Raw genomic sequence first — 20,936 nt, forward strand, 5'->3', positions numbered from 1 at the left:
TTTTAATTCCATGTTTCTGTGGAATGAGATGTGAATGAGCCTTGTAGTTTTCCTTAATCCCTAAATCAGTGCGCAGCTTTGTGATAGATTTTTTACCATCTTTTTGCTGTGATTGCTACATTGTAACCAACAGTCATACAATATCCCCTCATTGTCTAAAAACGGAACGGAGAAACCGAAAGCCCTAACCAGATGTGAGCGAGCCCCTCTATCATGGGGGCATCAGGGCTGAAGACTAGATGCAAATATGGGGAATGTCTAATTCATAACATACAACTATAACCAATAATAACAGGAAGAAAGTCGCACAATAAAGTCAATTATTTTTAATATTTTAATAGTTTTCTAAATTCTCCGTTTTGTTTTCAGATTTCTAAGCGGCTCTGAATACACTGAATCAGCTGATGATTCACGACTGCACCGAAAATTGAATTTAACTGATCAGTTAGCGCAAATCTATAAATATTATGCTTTTCATTTCTTCCCATTTGATGAAATACAGAACCACAAACTGAAGTGATGTTTATACAAAATCCCACCGCAATACAATGAATTCCCAAAAAAAGCAGTTTGTGCTCCAAGTTGTGATGAATATCAGCTCCCCTAATCCTCTGGTAGTCATAGCAAATATATACTGCAGGAGTTCTGCATGTAGAATCCATTACTGCAATATTAATGCAGAATGGATGATCTGTCCTCTTAGACTACTCACATACAATTAGTGCAATGATCCTAAACTGGTCAACTTGTAGCATTTTTTGCCTGAGCACAATAACCACAATCCGCAGTGGATTCACACCGCCGGGGCTTCACGCGCACCTCCAGAGAAACCTGAACTTCAGGCTTCAGAGCAGGTAAAGCAGTTATCCAGGCCCAAATGTTTTTCCAGACCCGCTCGATGTGTTGGAAAAACCTTCTTAAAAAGTCATATGTCACCTAATTCCTGCTGCAGCAATGAAGTTATTGACACCAGGGACATGTGACCACTGCAGCCAATCACTGACTCACATTAGCCATTCATTAGCTGCATTTGAAAAAAAAATCAGGGGCTAGATGACCCTTAAAGGGGTTGTCCAGTTACTGGATAGCATGTCCCCTTCAGTACCTCCAGTACTATAATAATAATAAGAGCAGTGCCTACCTGTTTCCTGCTGAAGACCCACTGTGATGTTGCCAGGGGACAACTGCGATCACTCAGAGGCTGCAGTTCTGGCTTTCCTAGCATCAACACTCACATTCTGAGCACCACGATTCCAGGAGTTCAGGAAGTGGTGCTGCAGCTCGAGTACCCTGTTGTACCATCACTAGCTTGGATACAAGATGTGATACAGAGAAGCATGGAGGTCCTAGTACCCTGTTGTACCATCACTAGCTTGGATACAAGATGTGATACAGAGAAGCATGGAGGCTCTAGTACCCTGTTGTACTGCCTCTAGCTTGGATACAAGATGTGATACAGAGAAGCATGGAGGCTCTAGTACCCTGTTGTACTACCTCTACTTGGATACAAGGTGTGATTCAGAGAGGCATGGAGGCTCTAGTACCCTGTTGTACCATCACTAGCTTGGATACAAGATGTGATACAGATGGGCATGGAGGCTCTAGTACTATGTTGGGCCACCTCTAGTTCGGATACAAGATGTGATACAGACAGATATGAAGGCTCTAGTACCCTGTTTGGCTGCCTCTTGATGCGGCAGGCATGTAGGCCCTGTTAGGCTGCCTCAAGCTGGAATACAAGATGTGATGCAGTGGACATGGAGGCTCTAGTACCCTCTTGGTCCATCCCTAGCTTGGAAACAAGATGTGATGCGGGCGGGCATGGAGGCTCTAGTACCCTGTTGAGCCTCTTCTAAATTAAATAGAAAATATGATTCAGGCGGGCATGGAGGCTCTATTACCCTGTTGGGCTGCCTCTAGGTTGGATACAAGATGTGATGCGGTGGGCATGGAGGCTCTAGTACCCTGTTGGGCTACCTCTAGCTTGGATACAAGATGTGATGCGGTGGGCATGGAGGCTCTAGTACCCTGTTGGGCCACCTCTAGCTTTGATGCAAGAAGTGATACGGGAGGGCAAGGAAGCTCTAGTACCCTGTTGTACCGCCTCTAGCTGGGATACACGATGTGATATGGGCAGACATGGAGGCTCTAATACCCTGTTTGGCCACTTCTACCTTAGACAGAAGATATAATATGAGCGGACATGGAGGCTCTAGTACCCTCTTGGGCCACCTCTAGCTTGGCTACAAGATGTGTTACAGGCGGACATGGAGACATACATGTTTTAGAGACATATGGCATTTAGCTCCACATTTGCTGTAACCGAGCCTCTAGCTTATGCAAACCGGTATTCTGTGGAAGTTGGCATCCCAGATGGTTCCATTCCTTTTCTGTTAGTGATAAAGCTGACGACTGGGCAGGCCATGCAAGTTTAACAATGTTGTGGGGGCTTCCAGTGACCCCCTTGTGTGTGCGGTCGAGCATTATGCTACTGGAAGTCTCTTGGAAGCCACCATGAGAGGAACACATGTGGCTGCAGGATGTCCTGAACATATCGCTGAGCTGTCATTGTCCCTCGTACCACTACTAGGGGTGAACGGCTGTCCTATGCGATGGCCCCCCAGCTGTATATCTTGGTCATAGTTGCATCTTCAATCCCGCACACTACCTTTGTCCGCTCATCTATAATGTTTTTTTTTCTTAACCACAATAATGAGAAAATGATTTTATAGTCGATGACACACAAATGTATATCACTGCCAGAAAAATATTCTCAGATTGTGATGAGAAGCCTTGGATAGGAATTCAAAGTTGAAGGCCTTGCTTTAAATGTAAACCTGGTTCTTCGCGAGACCTGTTGACCTCAGCAAGTCTGTTTCCCCAGTCCTCCACACATTTGTGTGTGTTCACAAAATTTCTTCCAGCAGCCTGGGACCGAATCTGAAACACATAATTCTCTTTGTATCAAGAGTTATCACAGCTGTAACATACTGACCCACTGCCAGAAGAATCACAGATGTGTCTCTTCCCCTCTGGGTATAGCATAAAATAAGAACGAAGGCTGGAGGGAGATTTGCACAAGAATCTGACCAAGCTCTAGTTTTGGACAATGATGTGTTCACCTGGGATACCCTGTGGCTTCTTTCCAGTCTTTGCAGCGCATGATTCTTTTCAGACCCAGGTTCCTTTTCAGCTTTTGATTTCCTATGTAACATACTGGTGGCTTCTTTCTTCAATATTTGATAGAAAAACCACATGAATTGGCATTCACAGTCCTAGTAATGGTTAAAGAATTTTTTTCAGCAGCATCTGTGGAATGCCTTTAAAACCTTTGTTGCACAACCTTTATGGGAAATTCAATTTACATTCGGTGGCATTCAATATTCTATTCCGGAGCAGCTATGATAAAAGCGCTATCTGGTAGCAGGCAGCTGGGCCGGGCTGCAGTATATAGGATACACCTGCTATCATTTGTCACCGTCTGAGACGCTTCTCCCTTGGTGGCATAGGCTTCATGTCCGCTATCTGTGCAATGAATTGGCGAGCAGAACATATGGAATGAATATAAAATAAAGCCACCAACTGAGGTCAGACTTACGAGAGATGCGGAAGTATCCGTCACGCTGTATTCACGCGGCGATTGCGATGTGGATCTGTGAAAATCTCAGCTACATCGCGCTCATTTACCAGCGATTTTTCTGCAATTTTCAAGCAGGCGCGATGCGTTTTGGCGTAAAAAATGTGCAATTTGCATCGATGTACATGCATTTTTTATGAGCAAAAAAAAAAATTAAAAAAATCACACGTGGTTCGAATAGTTAAAATAGTAAATAGCGCATCACACTCGCATCGCAATTTCTCTTAGCTTTTTTATGTTGTGGACCGAAGTTGGTTGTAAGGGAAAACACAAATATGAAATGACCTACAAATAAGGATGCCCCTATCATGAGGCGACATAAGCCTGCTGCATCTGTAGCTGACCGGGCAGCAACCCCTCATGCATTTAACCCACTACCCTCATTGCTCTCTTCCAGCGGTGGCTGCCACTGCTGGCATAAGGGTGTGACCCCTGGCCAGTGTCTGTGTTACTGCATGCAGATACTGGGCAAAAAGGTCGAGCATCACACTCCGATCATAGCAGTGCCCACTGCCAGATGGGTGCTACAGGGTGAGAGAGTTGAACGCTTATGGGTTGCTGCATGGCTGGAGGTAAACTGTGGGGAACACTATTAATACTGGGACCACTAATGGGTGTCTCTATTAGGACTGGGGCAACTGTGAGACTACTAACTGGTCCACTAATTGTTACTACTGAGACCACTAACTGGATCACTACTACTGCGGGAAAGGGAGGGGGTCGCCATTTCAAACAGCACAATCTTGGTATGGGTACAGGGGTGGGGGTGGAGGCCGGGGGGCCCCAAGCTGTACTTTTGCACTTGCGCCCCTGAGCATTTAGGTATGCCCCTGCTAATGATCAAATGAAAATGATACTGGGAATGTAATGGACACTCGGGCGCACATCGCGCTACTGACACAATCCAGCATCACATGACCTGGACACATTTTCAATGGTTGGAAGTAAAATATTAAGATTTCCGTTGAGTTATGGATTGCAGCACGGATCTTGCAAATTGAGAGGAGCTGATACATACAGTATACTAGACAGATTCATAACTCTTCGTTGGCACGTGAACTTGTTCATTGGGATAGTGATACAGAGTTACTGTAAGGATCTGAAGAGGACGGGGCACTACAGAACAACACATACGTTCTTACAGTATGTAACACAACGAAGACATAATATCATCACATTAAAAAGCTCATTTCAGAAAGTGACAAGGACATCTCATGTTATGAGTCACATTACAAGGATATGTAATAAACGAGCCGGGAGAGTTTATAGGGTTGGATCCAAAGGTCAGTCTCCAGCCTCCTGATAATTTGTGTGCAGCTGCGATGACAGAAAGCGTGTCGGGGTCCCAAGTGTGGCATTACTGCCGAGCGTGCTGCGTGAGACGAGGAACTCACATTTGTACTTCATTCAACTATATTTAAACAAACCTGCAAATATTTTGTCTTTATTAAAGGAAATGAAAAGAATCAGAAAAATCAGGCCTTATTTACGGAGTTCCTTAGGATAAGGTCACACCGAGCGACAGTTTTCCGCACCAATCTGGAAATGATTTTGTGGTGGATATTGCTGCAGATTGTCGTGTGGATATCACTCATTGTATTGCAATAAATGAAATAAACAGTGAAAAGCTGTCATTTTTTAGTGACAAATAGAGCATAGACAAAGGGCTGATCCCTCTGCACTGTGACAGCCCCGAAGATATTTGTAGACGGCTATTAAGTCTCCTCACAGCCTTCTTTTCTGCAAGCTAAACATTCCCAGATCCTTTAACCGTTCCTCATAGGACATGATTTGTAGACTGCTCACCATCTTGGTAACTCCTCTCTGAACTTGCTGCAGTTTGTCTATGTGTTTTTTAAAGTGGGGTGCCCAGAACTGGACATAGTATTTCAGATGAGGTCTGACTAAGGAAGAGTAGAGGGGGATAATGACCTCATGTGATCTAGACTCAATGCTTTTCTTAATACATCCCAGAATTATTTTTGCCTTTTTGGCTGCTGCATCACATTGTTGACTCATGTTCAGTCTATGATCTATTAGTATACCCAAGTCTTTTTCACATGTGCTGCTGCTTAGCCCAATTCCTCCCATTCTGTATGCGCTTTTATCATTTTTCTTGCCCAAATGTAGGACTTTGTATTTCTCCCTGTTAAATACCATTCTGTTAGTTGCACCTCCTCCTCCATCTATCTATCTATCTATCTATCTATCTATCTATCTATCTATCTATCTATCTATCTATCTATCTATCATCTCACAGGCAGTATATCTATAAGAACACTTTTAGAATAGAGTGGGCTTAGTTGGATACAGCAGTTTAGCTCTAGGATCTCAGACACCTCTAAATATTGAAGCCACCATTTATAGTCAGACACCAGCTCTACAGTGATAGTGATCATATTGCATTTAGGGTTACTTTACACTGGACAGCTGTTAGGACCATAAGCACATGACAGTTGTCCAAATGACTATTGTTCCTGTGCTTTCACATAGCAGCAATAGTTGTTCAGTGAATGGAGGTGGAGCACACTGGCGATCTCTTCTTGGCACCCACATCCATTGACTGTGAACAGGCAGTCGTTCAAAGATGAACAACTGCCTATTTACACCAAGAGTGAGTCATTCACTAGTAATTTGGTTTCACTGAGCTGAAACAAAGCGACTAGCAACTACATCCATTGTTGTGTAATATTATTTCCCAGATAAATATCCAGCTCAAAGTTATCCCTCAGGGCTCAGTCACACGGGCGCCGATCCGCCCATGTTTCTGCACGATAAGACGGCCGCACCATCATTTGTACCTGTACTCATACCTAAACCCTGCAGCCTGCAGTTATCTGTATCTGTACCTGTACTCATACCTAAACCATACAGCCTGCAGTTATCTCTACCTGTACTCATACTAAAGTTCCGTTTTTCACTGTCTCACAATGTTGCTAAATGCCCAACTACTCCACCAGCTCGTCTTGCACTGAGAATATGCTGCTGGTGGCTTAGCAGCATTGTGAATTCTTCGGCTTAGGAGCCGGATCGCAACTGCGAATCCTGAGACCCCTATAGCTACGCCACTGCTCTCTTCTTTGGTGTTAACCATCCCTTCATGCTTTGTTTTGTCAGAAAATTTGATCAATTCCATTTATAAAAATGTTGACCAACACTGGGCCTAGGACAGAGCATTGTGGTTCCCCACTTGATACATTCTTCCACTTGGATGTGCAGCCATTTATGACCACTCTTTGAGAATGATCACTCAGCCAGTTGTGAATCCACCTAACAGTTGCCTTGTCAATCCCAGATTTGGTCATTCTTTCAATAAGTATAATATGAGATACTTTGTCAAATGCTTTACTAAAGTTAAGATATACTATACGAGTATCTACCGCATTTGTCTGATGAACCCTGTCGGGGATTCTGTCATAGAAGGAAATTAGATTCATCTGACATGACTTGTTTGTTACAAACCCATGCTGTCTCTCATTAATTACTCCATTCTCATCCAAGTACTTGCATATAGCTTCTTAGGTCCACCAGCTTCCTTTTTTTGAACATTTGCCCTTTTCCAATCTTTTGGGACTTCTCCTATTCTCCAGAACTTTTCAAAGATTATGGCAAGTGGTTCAGCAATGATCTCTGCTGCTTCTTCAGTATCCTAGGATCTAATTCAGTCGGACCTGAAGACTTGAATTCAATATACAAGTATCCCACAACTGATCAGCTGACCTTACTGTTGTAGCCCAGGCTATTTTGGAGAGGTGTTCTTGATTGGCAAGCCTCTCTTTATTATTTCTGGCCTCTGCAGTGTGCTGGTAGTTATAGTGTAAGCTATGCGCGTTTAACCCTTTCCCATCCACTGTCTGACGTCTAAAGACATTATGATTTAAGGCTGTACAGCTCCGATGTTGGAAGATGTCCGTCGGGGTTCTCTTACTGTATATTACTAGCTTCTCTGCTGTCTGAGCCTATCCAATGTGTCACCTCATGCAGTACTGGCTTTAGCTAGCAGATATCGTCATTTTATAACAGCAGGAAAAGAGTAAGCCCCCTAGGAAAACCAGGATACAAATTGGATTGGAAAGGGTTAAACCCAATATTTAGCATTTGCTTCTAGTATCTTGCTATAGTCTGGCTTGTTCTAGTCAGTGCAGTCTTGTTCCTATGCTTATGTACAGTACTGAACATATGTTTTAGACAGGTGTGGAAAAAAATGCTGCAAAGTAAGAATTATTTTCATGAATAGGTGTTTGATTGACTTAAAATTTATTCTGCAGCAAGACAACAACCCCAAACATAAAACCAATGTCATTAAAGGGGTTCTGTTATTAGAAAACAATAATCCTATACTTACATATTCCTCTACCATCAGTCTCCTTACCACATCTTCTCCCTGACAATCTTCTCCTCTCTCCTGCAGTCCCTTGGTCACCTCGCCTCCAGCTGGTCGATTCTTTGTCTTCCGGTGAAGCATTCATTCTCTGCAGTCTTCTTCCTGCAGGTCAGTGTTTCTGATCACTAGTGACATATCGTTCATAGACTAGCAGGGAGTGCTGAGCTATTGCTGAGACTGCGAGAGTGAATGTTAGGCAGTGAACATTACGTCACTAGTGACATAACCTACACTGACCTGCAGGAAGAAGAATGCAGAGAATTGATGCGTCATAACAAGAAGAAGAGGATCCCACCGGCTTGCAGTGAGGTGACTCGGGGAACTGGAGAAGATCAGCGAGGATTAGATGCTTGAAGAAGGCTGCCTAGGAAGAAATAGGGAAATTTTTTTTTTTTTTTTTTACAAAACCCTTTTAAGAATTATCTTCATTGTAAGGAAGAACAAGGAGTTCTGGGAGTGATAATATGGCCCCACAGAGCCCTGATCTCATATCACCAGTCTGCCTGGGATTAAATGAAGAGACAGAAAGATTTGAGCAATCCAACATCCACAGAAGATCTGTGCTTAGTTCTCCAGGATGTTTGGAGCAACATCCCTCTCGAGTTGTTTCAGAAACTGTGTGCAGGTGTACCTAGAAGAATTGATACTGTTTTAAAGAGCGCAGTGAGCTTGCAGTCAGGAAAAGACCCCCATTCTCAGAATCAGTGGGGGTGTGAGACCCACACTGGTCAGACTTTTATCACCTATCCCATGGCTAGGTAATAAAAGTCAATCTTGAGATAACATCTTTAATGTCCTCTCAGTGTTTGTCAGGGTCAGTGTTTTAGATAGGGTTTTCATTAGGTATACCCAGGCAGAGTGCTCTGTGATGTTAGGGCAAGCTTCAAAGTTAGATTTGAGGAAGGTTTAAGGAATGCTAGGGTTAGGGTCAGTTATTGTCTGTCTGTTATTATTTATTCTCCATCTGTTTCAGTATCTGAAAATATAATCTGATTATCATCACCAGTCTGTTCTTGTTATCCATCAGTGAGTTCCTTTCCTACCATTTTTGTTACCTATTAGTGTTGATAAGTGCTTCATATTATTGCTCATTCAACTGACAGGTCGTCACCTAATTCAGACCCAGTGTAAGTCCTCGGGGTATCTGAGTGCTAAAGACACTGTTAGGATCTGGGAAAGGTGATTGCTGAAGTTGAAGTCCAGTTCTGCCATCTGTACAGCTGGTGTCTTTACCATACCATGAAGAGACATCATGTGCAGAGACCTCTATTGACTAGTGGCAGGGTATTGTTCAACCTGTTATTGCTGCAGTAAGGATTTGTGCCTGCACGGTTTCTATTGTAGGGACCCTTTTCGACGGGTCAATAAATCATTTAGAATCCTGCATCCAGTGGGAATTTGAATGATTCTCGTTCAGTGTAAATGCATGACCCGACTGAACAAGAATTCGTTTAGTTCTCATTTGTCATTCAGTTTCTGCATGCAGAAACCTGAACAACGGATCGGCCCGTGTAAACAGACAGTGTCACTTATAAACGACTGCCTGCTTACTGTGAATGAAGGCGGGTGGCCTGGAACAATCCCCGACCCGTTCCACTTCCATTCTCTGAGCAATGATCGTTCCTGGGTAAAGGCACTGAAAAGTTTATAATTATCGCTGGGACAACCTGTTGGGCATCTGCATCCAACAAATCGTAAAAGGACCTGTGGCAAGTTGGGGTCACTTGCCTGCGGGATCGCAGTCCTTTCCATCCAGACTGGCACTACACGCTCCAGAAAATTGTATTTCTTTTAAATCTGGTGGCTGCCAGTTTTATTCTACATCACAGCAAACGTGTACAGCATAAACACAGTCATTAATCTGGACCCTATCAGGGTGTGAGTCTAGGGTCTTCCTCCCTGTCAAACTCAAGGCCTCCACTGGTCAACACTAGACCTCAGTCTTGCAGCCCTTTTTGCTCTCCTGAGCTATAAACGTCCTCCTGTGTGTGGTAGGAACTGATCTTTTTAACTAGTTCCTGCCACACCCACAGGTGTTTTCTCTCTCTCAGGTTCCAGAATGCCTGTTTATCACCCTCTGCAGGCCATTTTGTATACTGCACTCCTAGAGGGCCCTAAAGCTCAGAGCATAGGATATTGATGTCCAAAAAATGTCCATCCATGTGTTGCTCTGCTTATTTGATTGCTACTGCACCTTGACAGATAAGGATGGTTAGGCTAAGATCACCTTATTATCTAGTGATATTTCAGCAGCATCCCATTGTTGTTCAACGTTTGAAGGGTACTCGATCGAGTGAGAATGGAGGTAAGAGAGCAGCAGCTAGTCCACTGTCATGGCAAGAGGAGGCTGCATCACTAAGGAAGTGGTCAGAGGGGTCTGGCATTGCCAGGTTCCCCTCACTTCAGACTAAAAAGATGCAGGGGCTTTTAAGCAAGATTTTTTTCTAGCTAAAAAAGTGCCTCTCCGTGTACAGATAATGTGATTGTACACATGTAAGGTATGTACTGTATGTACACATGTAAAACTTTATTAAACTGTGTTTGACTTTTCTACTAAGTGCAAAGTGAGTGGGATTTTCTAGGAGCCTACATTATATTTCTCTACTTACATCAAACCTCTTTACTTGGATCTTGAGATCTTGCTTCTTCTACAACAATTTGGTGCATTCTGTCCCCCAGGAATTAGGTGGAATTCCTGCCAAACTGCCTGTGTAGACCAAGGTCCTTCAGGAGCGCTGCCTAAGCTAAGACAACAGACCTCAAGTATTTCATGCGTTATGTAATTTGGATTTGGATTTAGGTCTTAAGGAAGTTAAGTAGAAATATGATACATCTCCAGGTGCTTTTCCTTCCTCTTGCTGAAAATATTGTGTTGGTAGTGGCAGTACATTATTGTTGTAAAAATAGATTTTCAAAATGAAATAACCCTAAAGATTTGTAATATGTTTACAGGGAACAAGTCATCGTAAAATCTCATTGCTTGTTATTACTTGAAATGGAGCGCCAGCCAACGTTTATCGTGTACTGTCACATCTGGACTTCTCTGCTCTATTATCTAGTAGTGAGAAAAGGATCATTAAAGAAGCAATATCTCACATGCTGACCCCCTTTACTAATACAAATTTACTCTGCAGGCTGGAAACCATCTTCCCATGTATAATGGCCCTTTCAAATTGGCATGACAGCCCATCTGCACTAAGTGAAAGACACCACTAGATACTGTATGGACATAACTCCCAGTCTGTACTGGTGTATCTTGTCAACACCGGAAGTTGTGGGTGTCGACAAGGGTAAGGCTGTTTGACAGCCAGGTGATGCCCCCTATTCCTGCACGGGTTCCTCTCCGTCCTCCGGCTCTCAGGTCCTGGCATTCAGCAGTCTGGTCTCCCTTCCCGTTCTGGTGCTCGGCCTGTCAGGGGCTGTAACTCAGCACTCCGGTCTCCCAAGATCCTAGCACTCAGCACTGCGGTCTCCCTTCTGGCTTCCGTCCTCGGCCTGTCAGCTGCTGCCTGTGATCATGATAGCTGCTCCTGTCCTCCTCATGTGGCCACTCTCTGCATGTGTGGATGGAGGGCAGTGGCCCCGGTATGAGCTGGGCGGTGGGGGGTCATCCTGCGCTGCTGATAGCTGGGCGGACGCTCTCTGCATGGCCCCAGTAACATCCTGGCGATGGCGGGGGCAGTTATGTTAGATGGCCGGCAATGTCCTCACAGTGTGGGGAATCATTTTTTGCTGCAATGGAGGGTTCGGGTTAATATCTTTGTAAGGATGCGTTCACACGAGCGCATAAACGGTGCGTTTTTGCGTCCAATCGTATATATACGTGACCATCTGAGGCGTTGGTTTCGAATGTATTCGTTCGCACGGGCGATTTTACGGCGCATAAAAACGGCAACCCGAAAAAAATACGGAACATACGCGACCGAAATACGCGCCAACGCATATTCGATGGCCGAAAAGATAGTTTGCAAAGTAGGAACAAACGATAATACGCTTTCTAGCTCTGGTCATGATCGCCGAAAAACGTTCTTTCCGGCGATTATACGCTGCGCACGTGCGAACGTAAATACGCCTACGCTCGTGTGAATGCACCCTAAGGCTTACATTATTTGCTGCAAATAATTCTATTTAGCTTTGAACAATTTACAGCTAATAATGTAAGCCTTACACTGAAACTAACCCTAACCCTCCATCCCAGGCATAACTAAATCCCCACGCTGCTAGGACCTTCTATAGGCAGCCAATCAGGACCTTTGGAGGGCCTACCCTAGCCCTTAGCTGTCACTAAAGGTCTCCACCCATTATTCTGGTGGACACATAATACAATAGTACTCTCCTAGTCTACAGACATTGCTGCTGATGCGGGCCCCATAATCTTTAATCAGAAGATGCAGTTTGTGATGACTAGGAACATTATGATAGAAGGGAGGTTTGGGAAATCGAATCGGACCTCATTATAAGTTTTGCTGTGAAGTTCCATGCTAAGGGTCCTTTTATGTTCAGTGTGAAGGCACACCCCGGCTAAATGATTAAAGAGAATTTGTTTGCTTCTCGTTCGTTCTTCAGTTTTTGCATGCAATAAAGTGAATAAGAGATAGGCCCGTTTAAACGGGCAGTTGTTCACTTAGGAATGACTGCCTGTGTATTGTGAACGGAGACAGGTGCGCCGCAACGATCCCCGACTCACTCCGCTTCCACTCAGCCAGTGACGCTCTTTCCTGTGTAGAAAAGCAGAAGACCGATTACTGCTGAGATGACTTTTTGGGCATCTACACCAAACAAGACATTTCGTATGAAAGGGCCATTTCTTGTTGAGTCTCCGCTGTGCTCATTAGCCAACTTCCGTGGCATCACTTTTTGCTGTGTACTTGTAGTGGGACTGCACTGTGTGCATTACACATACATACTGATTACATGCTCTGCTAGGATGACATTGTATGCGCTGCCATATGTTACTGTCATTATTCCTGCACGTTGACACCACTTTGTGTGTTATGACTTTTTGCACTATTGCTGTCCCGTGGCATCACTGCTTATCTGGTAACTTCAGTGAGTACATTTTCATTAGATCTATCTGTACAGTGTGATATCACTGTCTGCAGGGTCTCTGTACTATGTATTACTCCAGGGCTGTGACATTACAGAACATGGCTCATGAGTGCAGTAACTCCCCAGAGTAACCTGGCCCGTCACGTAGACTTGACCATGTGTGATATCTGATGTCTATGACAGCGGTGTGTATTATCCCTCTACGGTGATATCATATCCTGAATTATTTCTGTGCATTAGGGAATAAAGTAGATTGAAGGCAAACACAAAGATACACAAGGGCAGTACGAACCCCACCGCCCAGCACAATGCAGACAGGCAGATTGCTCTATGGAGGAGCATTGCACGAGTGCAAGATACTGATGAACAACCCACTTACTACAAGGGAAGGGGGCTGCTTAGTATCATACTTGCACATAGATAAGGCCTAGGAGGGGTGTCAGTTCCACTTATACGTGTGGTGCACCATGCAGGCTTACCACCTATTAATCCTTTCCAATCCACTGTCTGACATCTGAAGACATTCTGATTAAAGGCTGTACAGCTCCGATGTTGGAAGACGTCCGGCAGGGTATTCTTACTGTATATTACTGGCTGCCCTGTTGTCGGGTGCCTCTCCAGCATGTCCTATACCGCAGTACTGGCTCTAGCCAGCAGAAGGCGCCATTGTATAATGGCAGAAAGAGAAAGCCCCCTAGGAAACCCTGAATCATAATTGGATTGCAAAGGGTTAATGATGCCCCATACGATTCATCCCGGCGGGTTGACCTGCATCTCAAAAGTGAATCAAAAGAATCCAAGTCTTCCATATTGTGAAGATGCTGCTGCATGTGGTCATGGTGCAGTGCAGCCACACGCTCTGCTACGATGCGGCATAGTTACTGTACGCCTATGTGTACGCCTCACCTGCTGCTACTTAGCTGCCCAAATCCATTCCTCTAAGGACCAAACCCAGTCCGTGAAGTATGACAGCACCGATGCTGGCGTATAAAAGGCATCGTTCAATACTCCCCTACAACTCTTAATAGGCAAAATAAACTTGTACACAGAAGAACGGATCCAACATGATAAGGAGATTTTACATCTGTTCTCTGCCCTGAATTACACCTTAAGGCCTCATGTCTACGGGCCGATCGGATTCTGCATGCGGGAGCCCACAGTGGAAACCGACCCTGCCCAAGACTGAGGATCCTGCTCACCCGTCGGGTCTTCTGCCTGTCTGGGTCTTCTATTTTCTTCACTGTGGATGGATGCGGAAGTGCCGATCATTGTGCCGCCACACATGCGCAGTAAAGGTTTGTGTTTTCTTTAAAATCCTGCTTCCCATGAAAACTGCGGCCCATCCGCCGTGAAATGTACGGCTCCTGTTGACTTCAATGGCAGCCGTCCTGCAGGAACCGCACTGAAATGGAGCATGCTGGGATTTCTTTTCCAGACCAAAAGGTCCGGCTACATTCTTAGGGCAAAATGCTGCGCCCAAATCTTAGCTATAGGATAATAAAGTCATACGAGGTGTATGTCAAACAATGCGGTTTTTTGTTGCACTTTTACAGTTTTAGCTTGTTGTAGTTATCGCTTTTTTTCTGTCAATTTTCCATGAACTTCTCTACAGGAAAAAAAATCCTAAAAAAATGGCCATCAGGAATGTATGAAAAATTAAAAATGCCACACAGAACACTTGCAAAAACGCATAAAATTCATAATGTGTTTTACAAGCCCTAAAAAAGCCACAAAAAATGTGTGAGAAGGAAGCCTCATGGCGTGATCTCTACAACTGTTTAAAACATCATATATCTCACACAGCAAGTTCTGCTCATGAAGGAAGCTGAGCCCATTATGAGAAGCCACCGCTGAGATGCGCACAGTGTGAGTTGGCGGAGCGCGGCCCAGACGCTCATTGACCAGATTGCCTGGTTTATTATTACACTCCAAGGCTCCACAGAACACACACACAAAGGAGCCTCGTCACAACAGCCCGCTCTGCGTGTCGGGGCACCCGCTGCATTCTCTTCCTTTCATGTCATGCATATTGGGTCAATGTGTTTGGTAAATGCCTACTTCCGACCATTGGATATCCGGCAATGAGTTACAGAGCGTGTCAGGCATCGCAATCCCCGCAGTGTTCTCTACTAGTCTTCCTAGTTTTGACATCTTCACATAACATATTTTTCTCTTGGGGCGCCACACAACGGATTTGAGACGATAACCCTAAATAGACATGTAAATTGATTAGGAAGTGTGTTGCTCCATTGGTGGTCTCCACACCAGTTTCCTGTCTAACAAAATAAAACAAGTCATTAGGCCATGAATGGGACGTGCACAATGTCCTTATTATACAATTTGTGGCACTTGAAGAGCGCAATGCAGAGTTTATAAAAATATGTAGACTTTGGTAAAAGTCAAGATCCACTCAACTATCTGCAAGACGCTGAAGCATCTTCACAGTTATGTATTAGACCAATGTTTGCCCACTGCAGTCTTCAAGTGCTACCAACAGGTTATGTTTTCAGGATTTCACAAGAGTAAGGTCTTACATAGCAGCTGCCGCTTGACCATTGCATGGATGTAAGGGGCCCCGACATTTAATTCTACTTAATTGCATAGATTTTTTACTGTTTAAATCCTCAGTTTCTGTTTAAAGCTGAGTTTAACCTAACTATGATAACCTTCAGCTTATCTCAGTCCATTGAAAACCTATTGTCATCTCATCTGAACACAAAAACCATTGCAAAGCTATTGACAGCATAAACAAACTACAGAAAGTTATCCCAACCTGTTAACAGACAAAGTCAAGCTTAATTTGGTTGTGTCTGTACACATATTTTGGGGAGGTGGGCAGAGTAGATTGGAATGGGATTGGTTGTGTTTTACAAGTCTTTCTTATTTTCCATATGTAGTGAAGTGAACTGGATCCTCAGATTGACTCTGGATACAGCATTCTTGTCATTAGCTTCATCATATTAGGTCCTTGATTTCCATTCACATGCTTCTCCTAAAATCATTTTTCCCTACATCATACATGGATATACTAAGACACCTGAAGGTTATTTCTTGGAATAGGGGTCTCGGTAATAGAAAATCCCACACATATCTACCTAGGTACCTACCTACATATTTTTGCAGGAAACCCATTTACTGGATTCTAAAATCAAAGCACTTGGGTAGCTCATGTCTATCAGTCTTCTCCAGTTACTCCTCAGGTTCACAAGGGCTAGACAAATTGTGCAGATTGAGTCCTATGTGGCTCACTTGTCCAAATATAGAAGGAGTCCTGAAGATCGTGATTCCTGGGTTTTAGATTGCTAATTCAGTCTCGGCAGCCTGTTGGATGGTTTGATATGCTTCCAAAGCCTATACTAGAACAGTTTTTATACTAGCTTTCCCTTCTCATAGGTGTAGGCTCAACCAGCAATGGCCTCACTAGATTTAGTAAAGGCATTTGACTCTGGAGAATGGCCATATCTTTAGACTATATTACACAAATTTGGCTTTGAACCTAAATATATTGGGTAGGTCCAACTTCTATATCCCCACCTAGTAGCTGGTGTTATAGATAATTGTTAAATACTCAACTTTCACCCTTGGTCATGGCGCTAGACAGAGTTGTCCCCTTCCCTCTTTGCACTGGCCATTAAACTCTTGGCAATTGCTATGTATAGTTTCTGATTCATTCTTGGTGAAGGCTATAGAAAAACATGTCTCCCCTTATGCACATCCCTAACCCAGTAGGCAGTACTAGCTCTTTGAGAGATTTGTTTCTTTCTTTCATCTAAGGGCGCCTACCCACTTGCGTTGCGTAAAAAACGCAGCGTTTTTGCGCGTTTTCCACGGCGTTTTTTTTTTGCGTGTTTTTTGCGGCGTTTTTTGCAGCCCTCCATTGACAATCATGGGTGCATTAAGAGAAAAATAAGGAGACATATGCAACTGACAGTTCCTATGTGAAAAAAACCCACGAAACGGAAAAAAACCCCCAGATGGACAAGAACACATTCTATACTAATTGCTCTTGAGAAAAAACGCAAAACATCACAGGAAAAAAAATCGCAAGTGGGTAGGCACCCTTAGGGTAAACTGATCACAGTCTACACTTTCTCGCTATAGATGAAGGTGTGAGAATTTTGGGAGACCGATCTTCTTCACTGTTGACAGATGAATTAACATTTGGGGATGAGGATTGGCAAGAATACCAATAACCTTATGTCTGACACTATTACACCTCTTCTTCAAAAAATTAGATTAGACTTTGAGTGCTACAAACATATACACTATATGGACAAAAGCATTTGGACGCTGCATGTTTTTCGGTGCGTTATTCTCCTATTTAGTAACATGTCGGCCCTCCTTCTGCTTGTATTGCAGCGGCGGCGCTGAGGCGGACTCTCCACAAGTTCTCTGTAAGTCTGGGCAGGAATAGCCGCCATTCCTCATACAAGGTTGTGAGGATGGGCGTGGGTGGCGGTGTCGTACCCGTCGCTCCAGTTCGTCCCACAAGTGTTCGATTAGATTAATGAAGAGTTATTACAAAATGCGCAGCTTTTTATTTTACCCACGCCCTTCCCAGCATACCGTTTGGCAAAGTCAGTATTTGCTGATTTTCTGCAGTGTCCAAATACTTTTGTCCATATTGTATTCCTTACTTTAATAGACTTCATAAACATCCTGTAAATTAAATCACCAAGTTTCTTATATATTTTTCCTAATCCACTTGCATGGCTGCCTATAACATTCTTCTGAGTATAGGCAGGGATATTAGGTCCCTTATCTGGGCAGGTGGAACCTTTCAGCTCTCATTGAACACGTTCAAACTTCCTGCAAAAAACGCTGGTTACCCTTGCTAAACCCATGCCGTTATTTCTTGGTGAGTCAGCTGGTATGTATACAGTGGTGGTTCACCTGCCAAAATACGAATCCTGGTGCAGTGCTTGATGCTGTGGTGCTAGACGCTTACAGAGGTCTTTGTACTTTGGCCTTTAATCACTGTTCAAGTCACTGATGATGTGGGAGGCCAGCTCTTTCCCTATTTGGGACAGGTCTTCAGCCATCATTGAGGGGACAGGTCTTTGGTCACCAATGTCAGAGGGGGCAGAGATTTAGTCCAGCACACATCGGAGCACCCTGTAAGAGGGGCTGATACCCTACCTACTACATGTACATGTCATCCCTAACGTATATTTTTCATTGGTACCCTTGAACCTTGTGCCCTTAATAAAAAAGTTTACTTAAAAAACTGTGTCACTGGTAAAAAGAGCACCAGAGAGAATTTAAAAAAATCCCCAATTAACTATATAGTCACTTAGTCACAGTATGATGAAATGTAAGAAGTTCATCTGCTCTCTGGGAGTGTGGAATAGAGAAGTGTTGGCAGCTGTAGAGTCAGAATGAGATGAAGCGCTATGTGGGTGGGCTTGCACAAATGGACCTCGCCTGCTACGTCCTTCCACTGAGATGACCAAAGCTCATTTCCATTGTAATGTATTCACATAGTGTTGATTCAGTATTTTCATAAGTATAAGGGAGCTGGAATTACTTTGTTTTAATTAGACAAAAGAAAACAGAACCTTAATAATGCAAAATCCTTCAGTCAAAGATGGCGGATGTGTCAGACACCATACCTCTTTCTCCACCAATCTCTTGAGCATACACTCTTTGTCAAAAGAAATTAAGCTTTAATTAGAAGTAATTGTTGTTTTGCTGCAAAACTCGGCATGCAGTTCCATCTCAGGCAGATCTGTAAATGATGAGTTGTGGTGATTAGATGGACGGTTTGTTACCTGCGACCTAAAACTGATCCCCCCTTGTCCTATAAGAAGCTCTCGGAGGCTCCTTGTGTGTAGTGACCTCTTCTTCTGCTTGTATAGATCTTGTTGACCACTAGACGCCTCTACGACGCAGAGAAGAGATTTGGTTCATTTAATAGATTTTGAGTGGCAGCTAATTTTTGGAATGCAAGAAGCTGAATGGCTGTATCAACGAATTGCCCGCGACCTGATAGGAGGTGTTAAGACCAGTGGATGGGGGAGGGCACACTATGCCCAGGATGCCCTTGAGAAACCACTAGTAGAGTAGATCGTTTGATCATCCAACAAGCACGAGCAGCTACAACCGTTTCGTTGTCCGCCATACAGAGACAGGTTGAATCATCGTTACAGACTCCTGTGTGTGCTAGAATTATTTCCAGGCACTTGGCGCTTTGGACTTATAGCACCCATTACATGAACAGCCATTGACACCCACCGACCAATGCCTCTGTTTGCAGTAGTGTCGTGAACAACCAAACTGGACGCTATGGAGTGGAACCGGGTTGTCTTCAGCAATGAATTCAAGTTTAGTTTGGGTACTGATGAGGGCCATGTTTATATCTGAGACCTCGGGGTGAACGTCCCAATCCTGCCTTTTTTTGTGGGGCACAACACTGCCCTCTGCTGGTGTGATGGTCTGCGGGGCCATCACACACAACAGTTGGTACCCCCTAGTAGTGGTATGAGGAACAATGACAGCTCAGCGATATGTTCAGGACATCCTGCAGCCACGTGTTCCTCTCATGGTGGCTTCCAAGAAGCAGCAGGATAATGCTCGGCCGCACACACAAGGGGGTCACAGGAAGACCCCACAACATTGTCACACTTCCGTGGCTGCCCAGTCACCAGATTTATTTCCAATAGAACATGTATGGGACGATGTGGTATGCCAACTTCAACAGCCTACGAGTTAGCACAAATTCAGGTACAGCTAATGTGGAGTGATATGTTGCAGGATACCATACAGAACCTGTATGTCTCCATGTCTACTTATATCACATCTTGTATCCAAACTAGAGGTGGCCCAACAAAGTACTAGAGCCTGCATATCTGCCTATATCACATCTTGTATACAAGCTAGAAGTGTACCAACAGGGTACTAGAGCCTCCATGCCCGCCCGTATCACATCTTGTATCCAAGCTAGAGGAGGTACAACAGAGTACTAGAGCCTCCATGCCCCCTGTATCACATCTTGTATCCAAGCTAGAGGCGGTACAACAGGGTATTAGAGCCTCCCTACAAGGGGTCGGTTCTGCACCATAAATGATCCTTTTGCTTTGATATTGTAATAACTTCCTTATATCAACGTTACAATCACACATAGAGGAAGTTTCATTAGATTCTGACAACTTCTAGGGGAGGGATTGGTACTGACAATGAGTGGATACTAGGGGTTATTAACATTCAGTGAGGTCTATTTCCCCAGCTGATAGAACATATCCAAGGAGTCATTATTCACTCCATCATTATCCTTTGTAGTTACAGGGAGTATCTACAGCTATGGACACTATAAATGTGGGTATCAGACACTATAGACCGCTATATACACTATCATGCTATGTATTGATCACATATCTCTCCCCAGTGTTATACAATGAATGCATAACATTTACCATATTGTTCATTACCTCTTTGTGTCCTTTAGGTCGTGTGTCACAGACATGTGTGAGTGCCCGATGCATAAAAACTGCTACTGTGAATCATTAATAGCTTATGCCAGAGCGTGCCAGAGAGAAGGTGTGAAGGTTCCCTGGAAGCCGGAAAATAACTGTGCAGGTATTGTTATTGGGAGTAACTCATTAGTGACCACCAGTGATGTTACTATTCCATTATCTCGCTTCCCGCCATATGTTTCTGAGATAATACCTTGGCAAAAGGTGAAAACAAAATAGAGGAACTGCTTCTGCTGCAATGACAGAGCATACATAGACTGTCCTACTGAGTGCTGTACCAAAGAGGCAGGAGTGTTGGGCTGAGCTGTAGATACAATGAGCTCAGTACTAGTTCTTTATTATCACTTGTAGCCACCTTATTCAAATACGGAGCTAATAAACTGAAGCCATCACT

At 43.9% G+C, this 20,936-nt stretch overlaps 1 protein-coding gene across 1 annotated transcript in view; it reads left to right on the top strand.

The window, feature by feature from the left end:
* BMPER (BMP binding endothelial regulator) overlaps nt 1–20,936 on the top strand; it is a 250,907-nt gene that overhangs the window by 215,448 nt on the left and 14,523 nt on the right. Inside the window, exon 14 of the mRNA XM_066584670.1 lies at nt 20,515–20,645. Within this exon, the coding sequence (XP_066440767.1) occupies nt 20,515–20,645 (131 nt within the window). The remainder of the gene's footprint in view (nt 1–20,514; nt 20,646–20,936) is intronic.

Source organism: Eleutherodactylus coqui, chromosome 12, assembly GCF_035609145.1.
Source record: "Eleutherodactylus coqui strain aEleCoq1 chromosome 12, aEleCoq1.hap1, whole genome shotgun sequence".
NCBI lineage: Eukaryota > Metazoa > Chordata > Amphibia > Anura > Eleutherodactylidae > Eleutherodactylus > Eleutherodactylus coqui.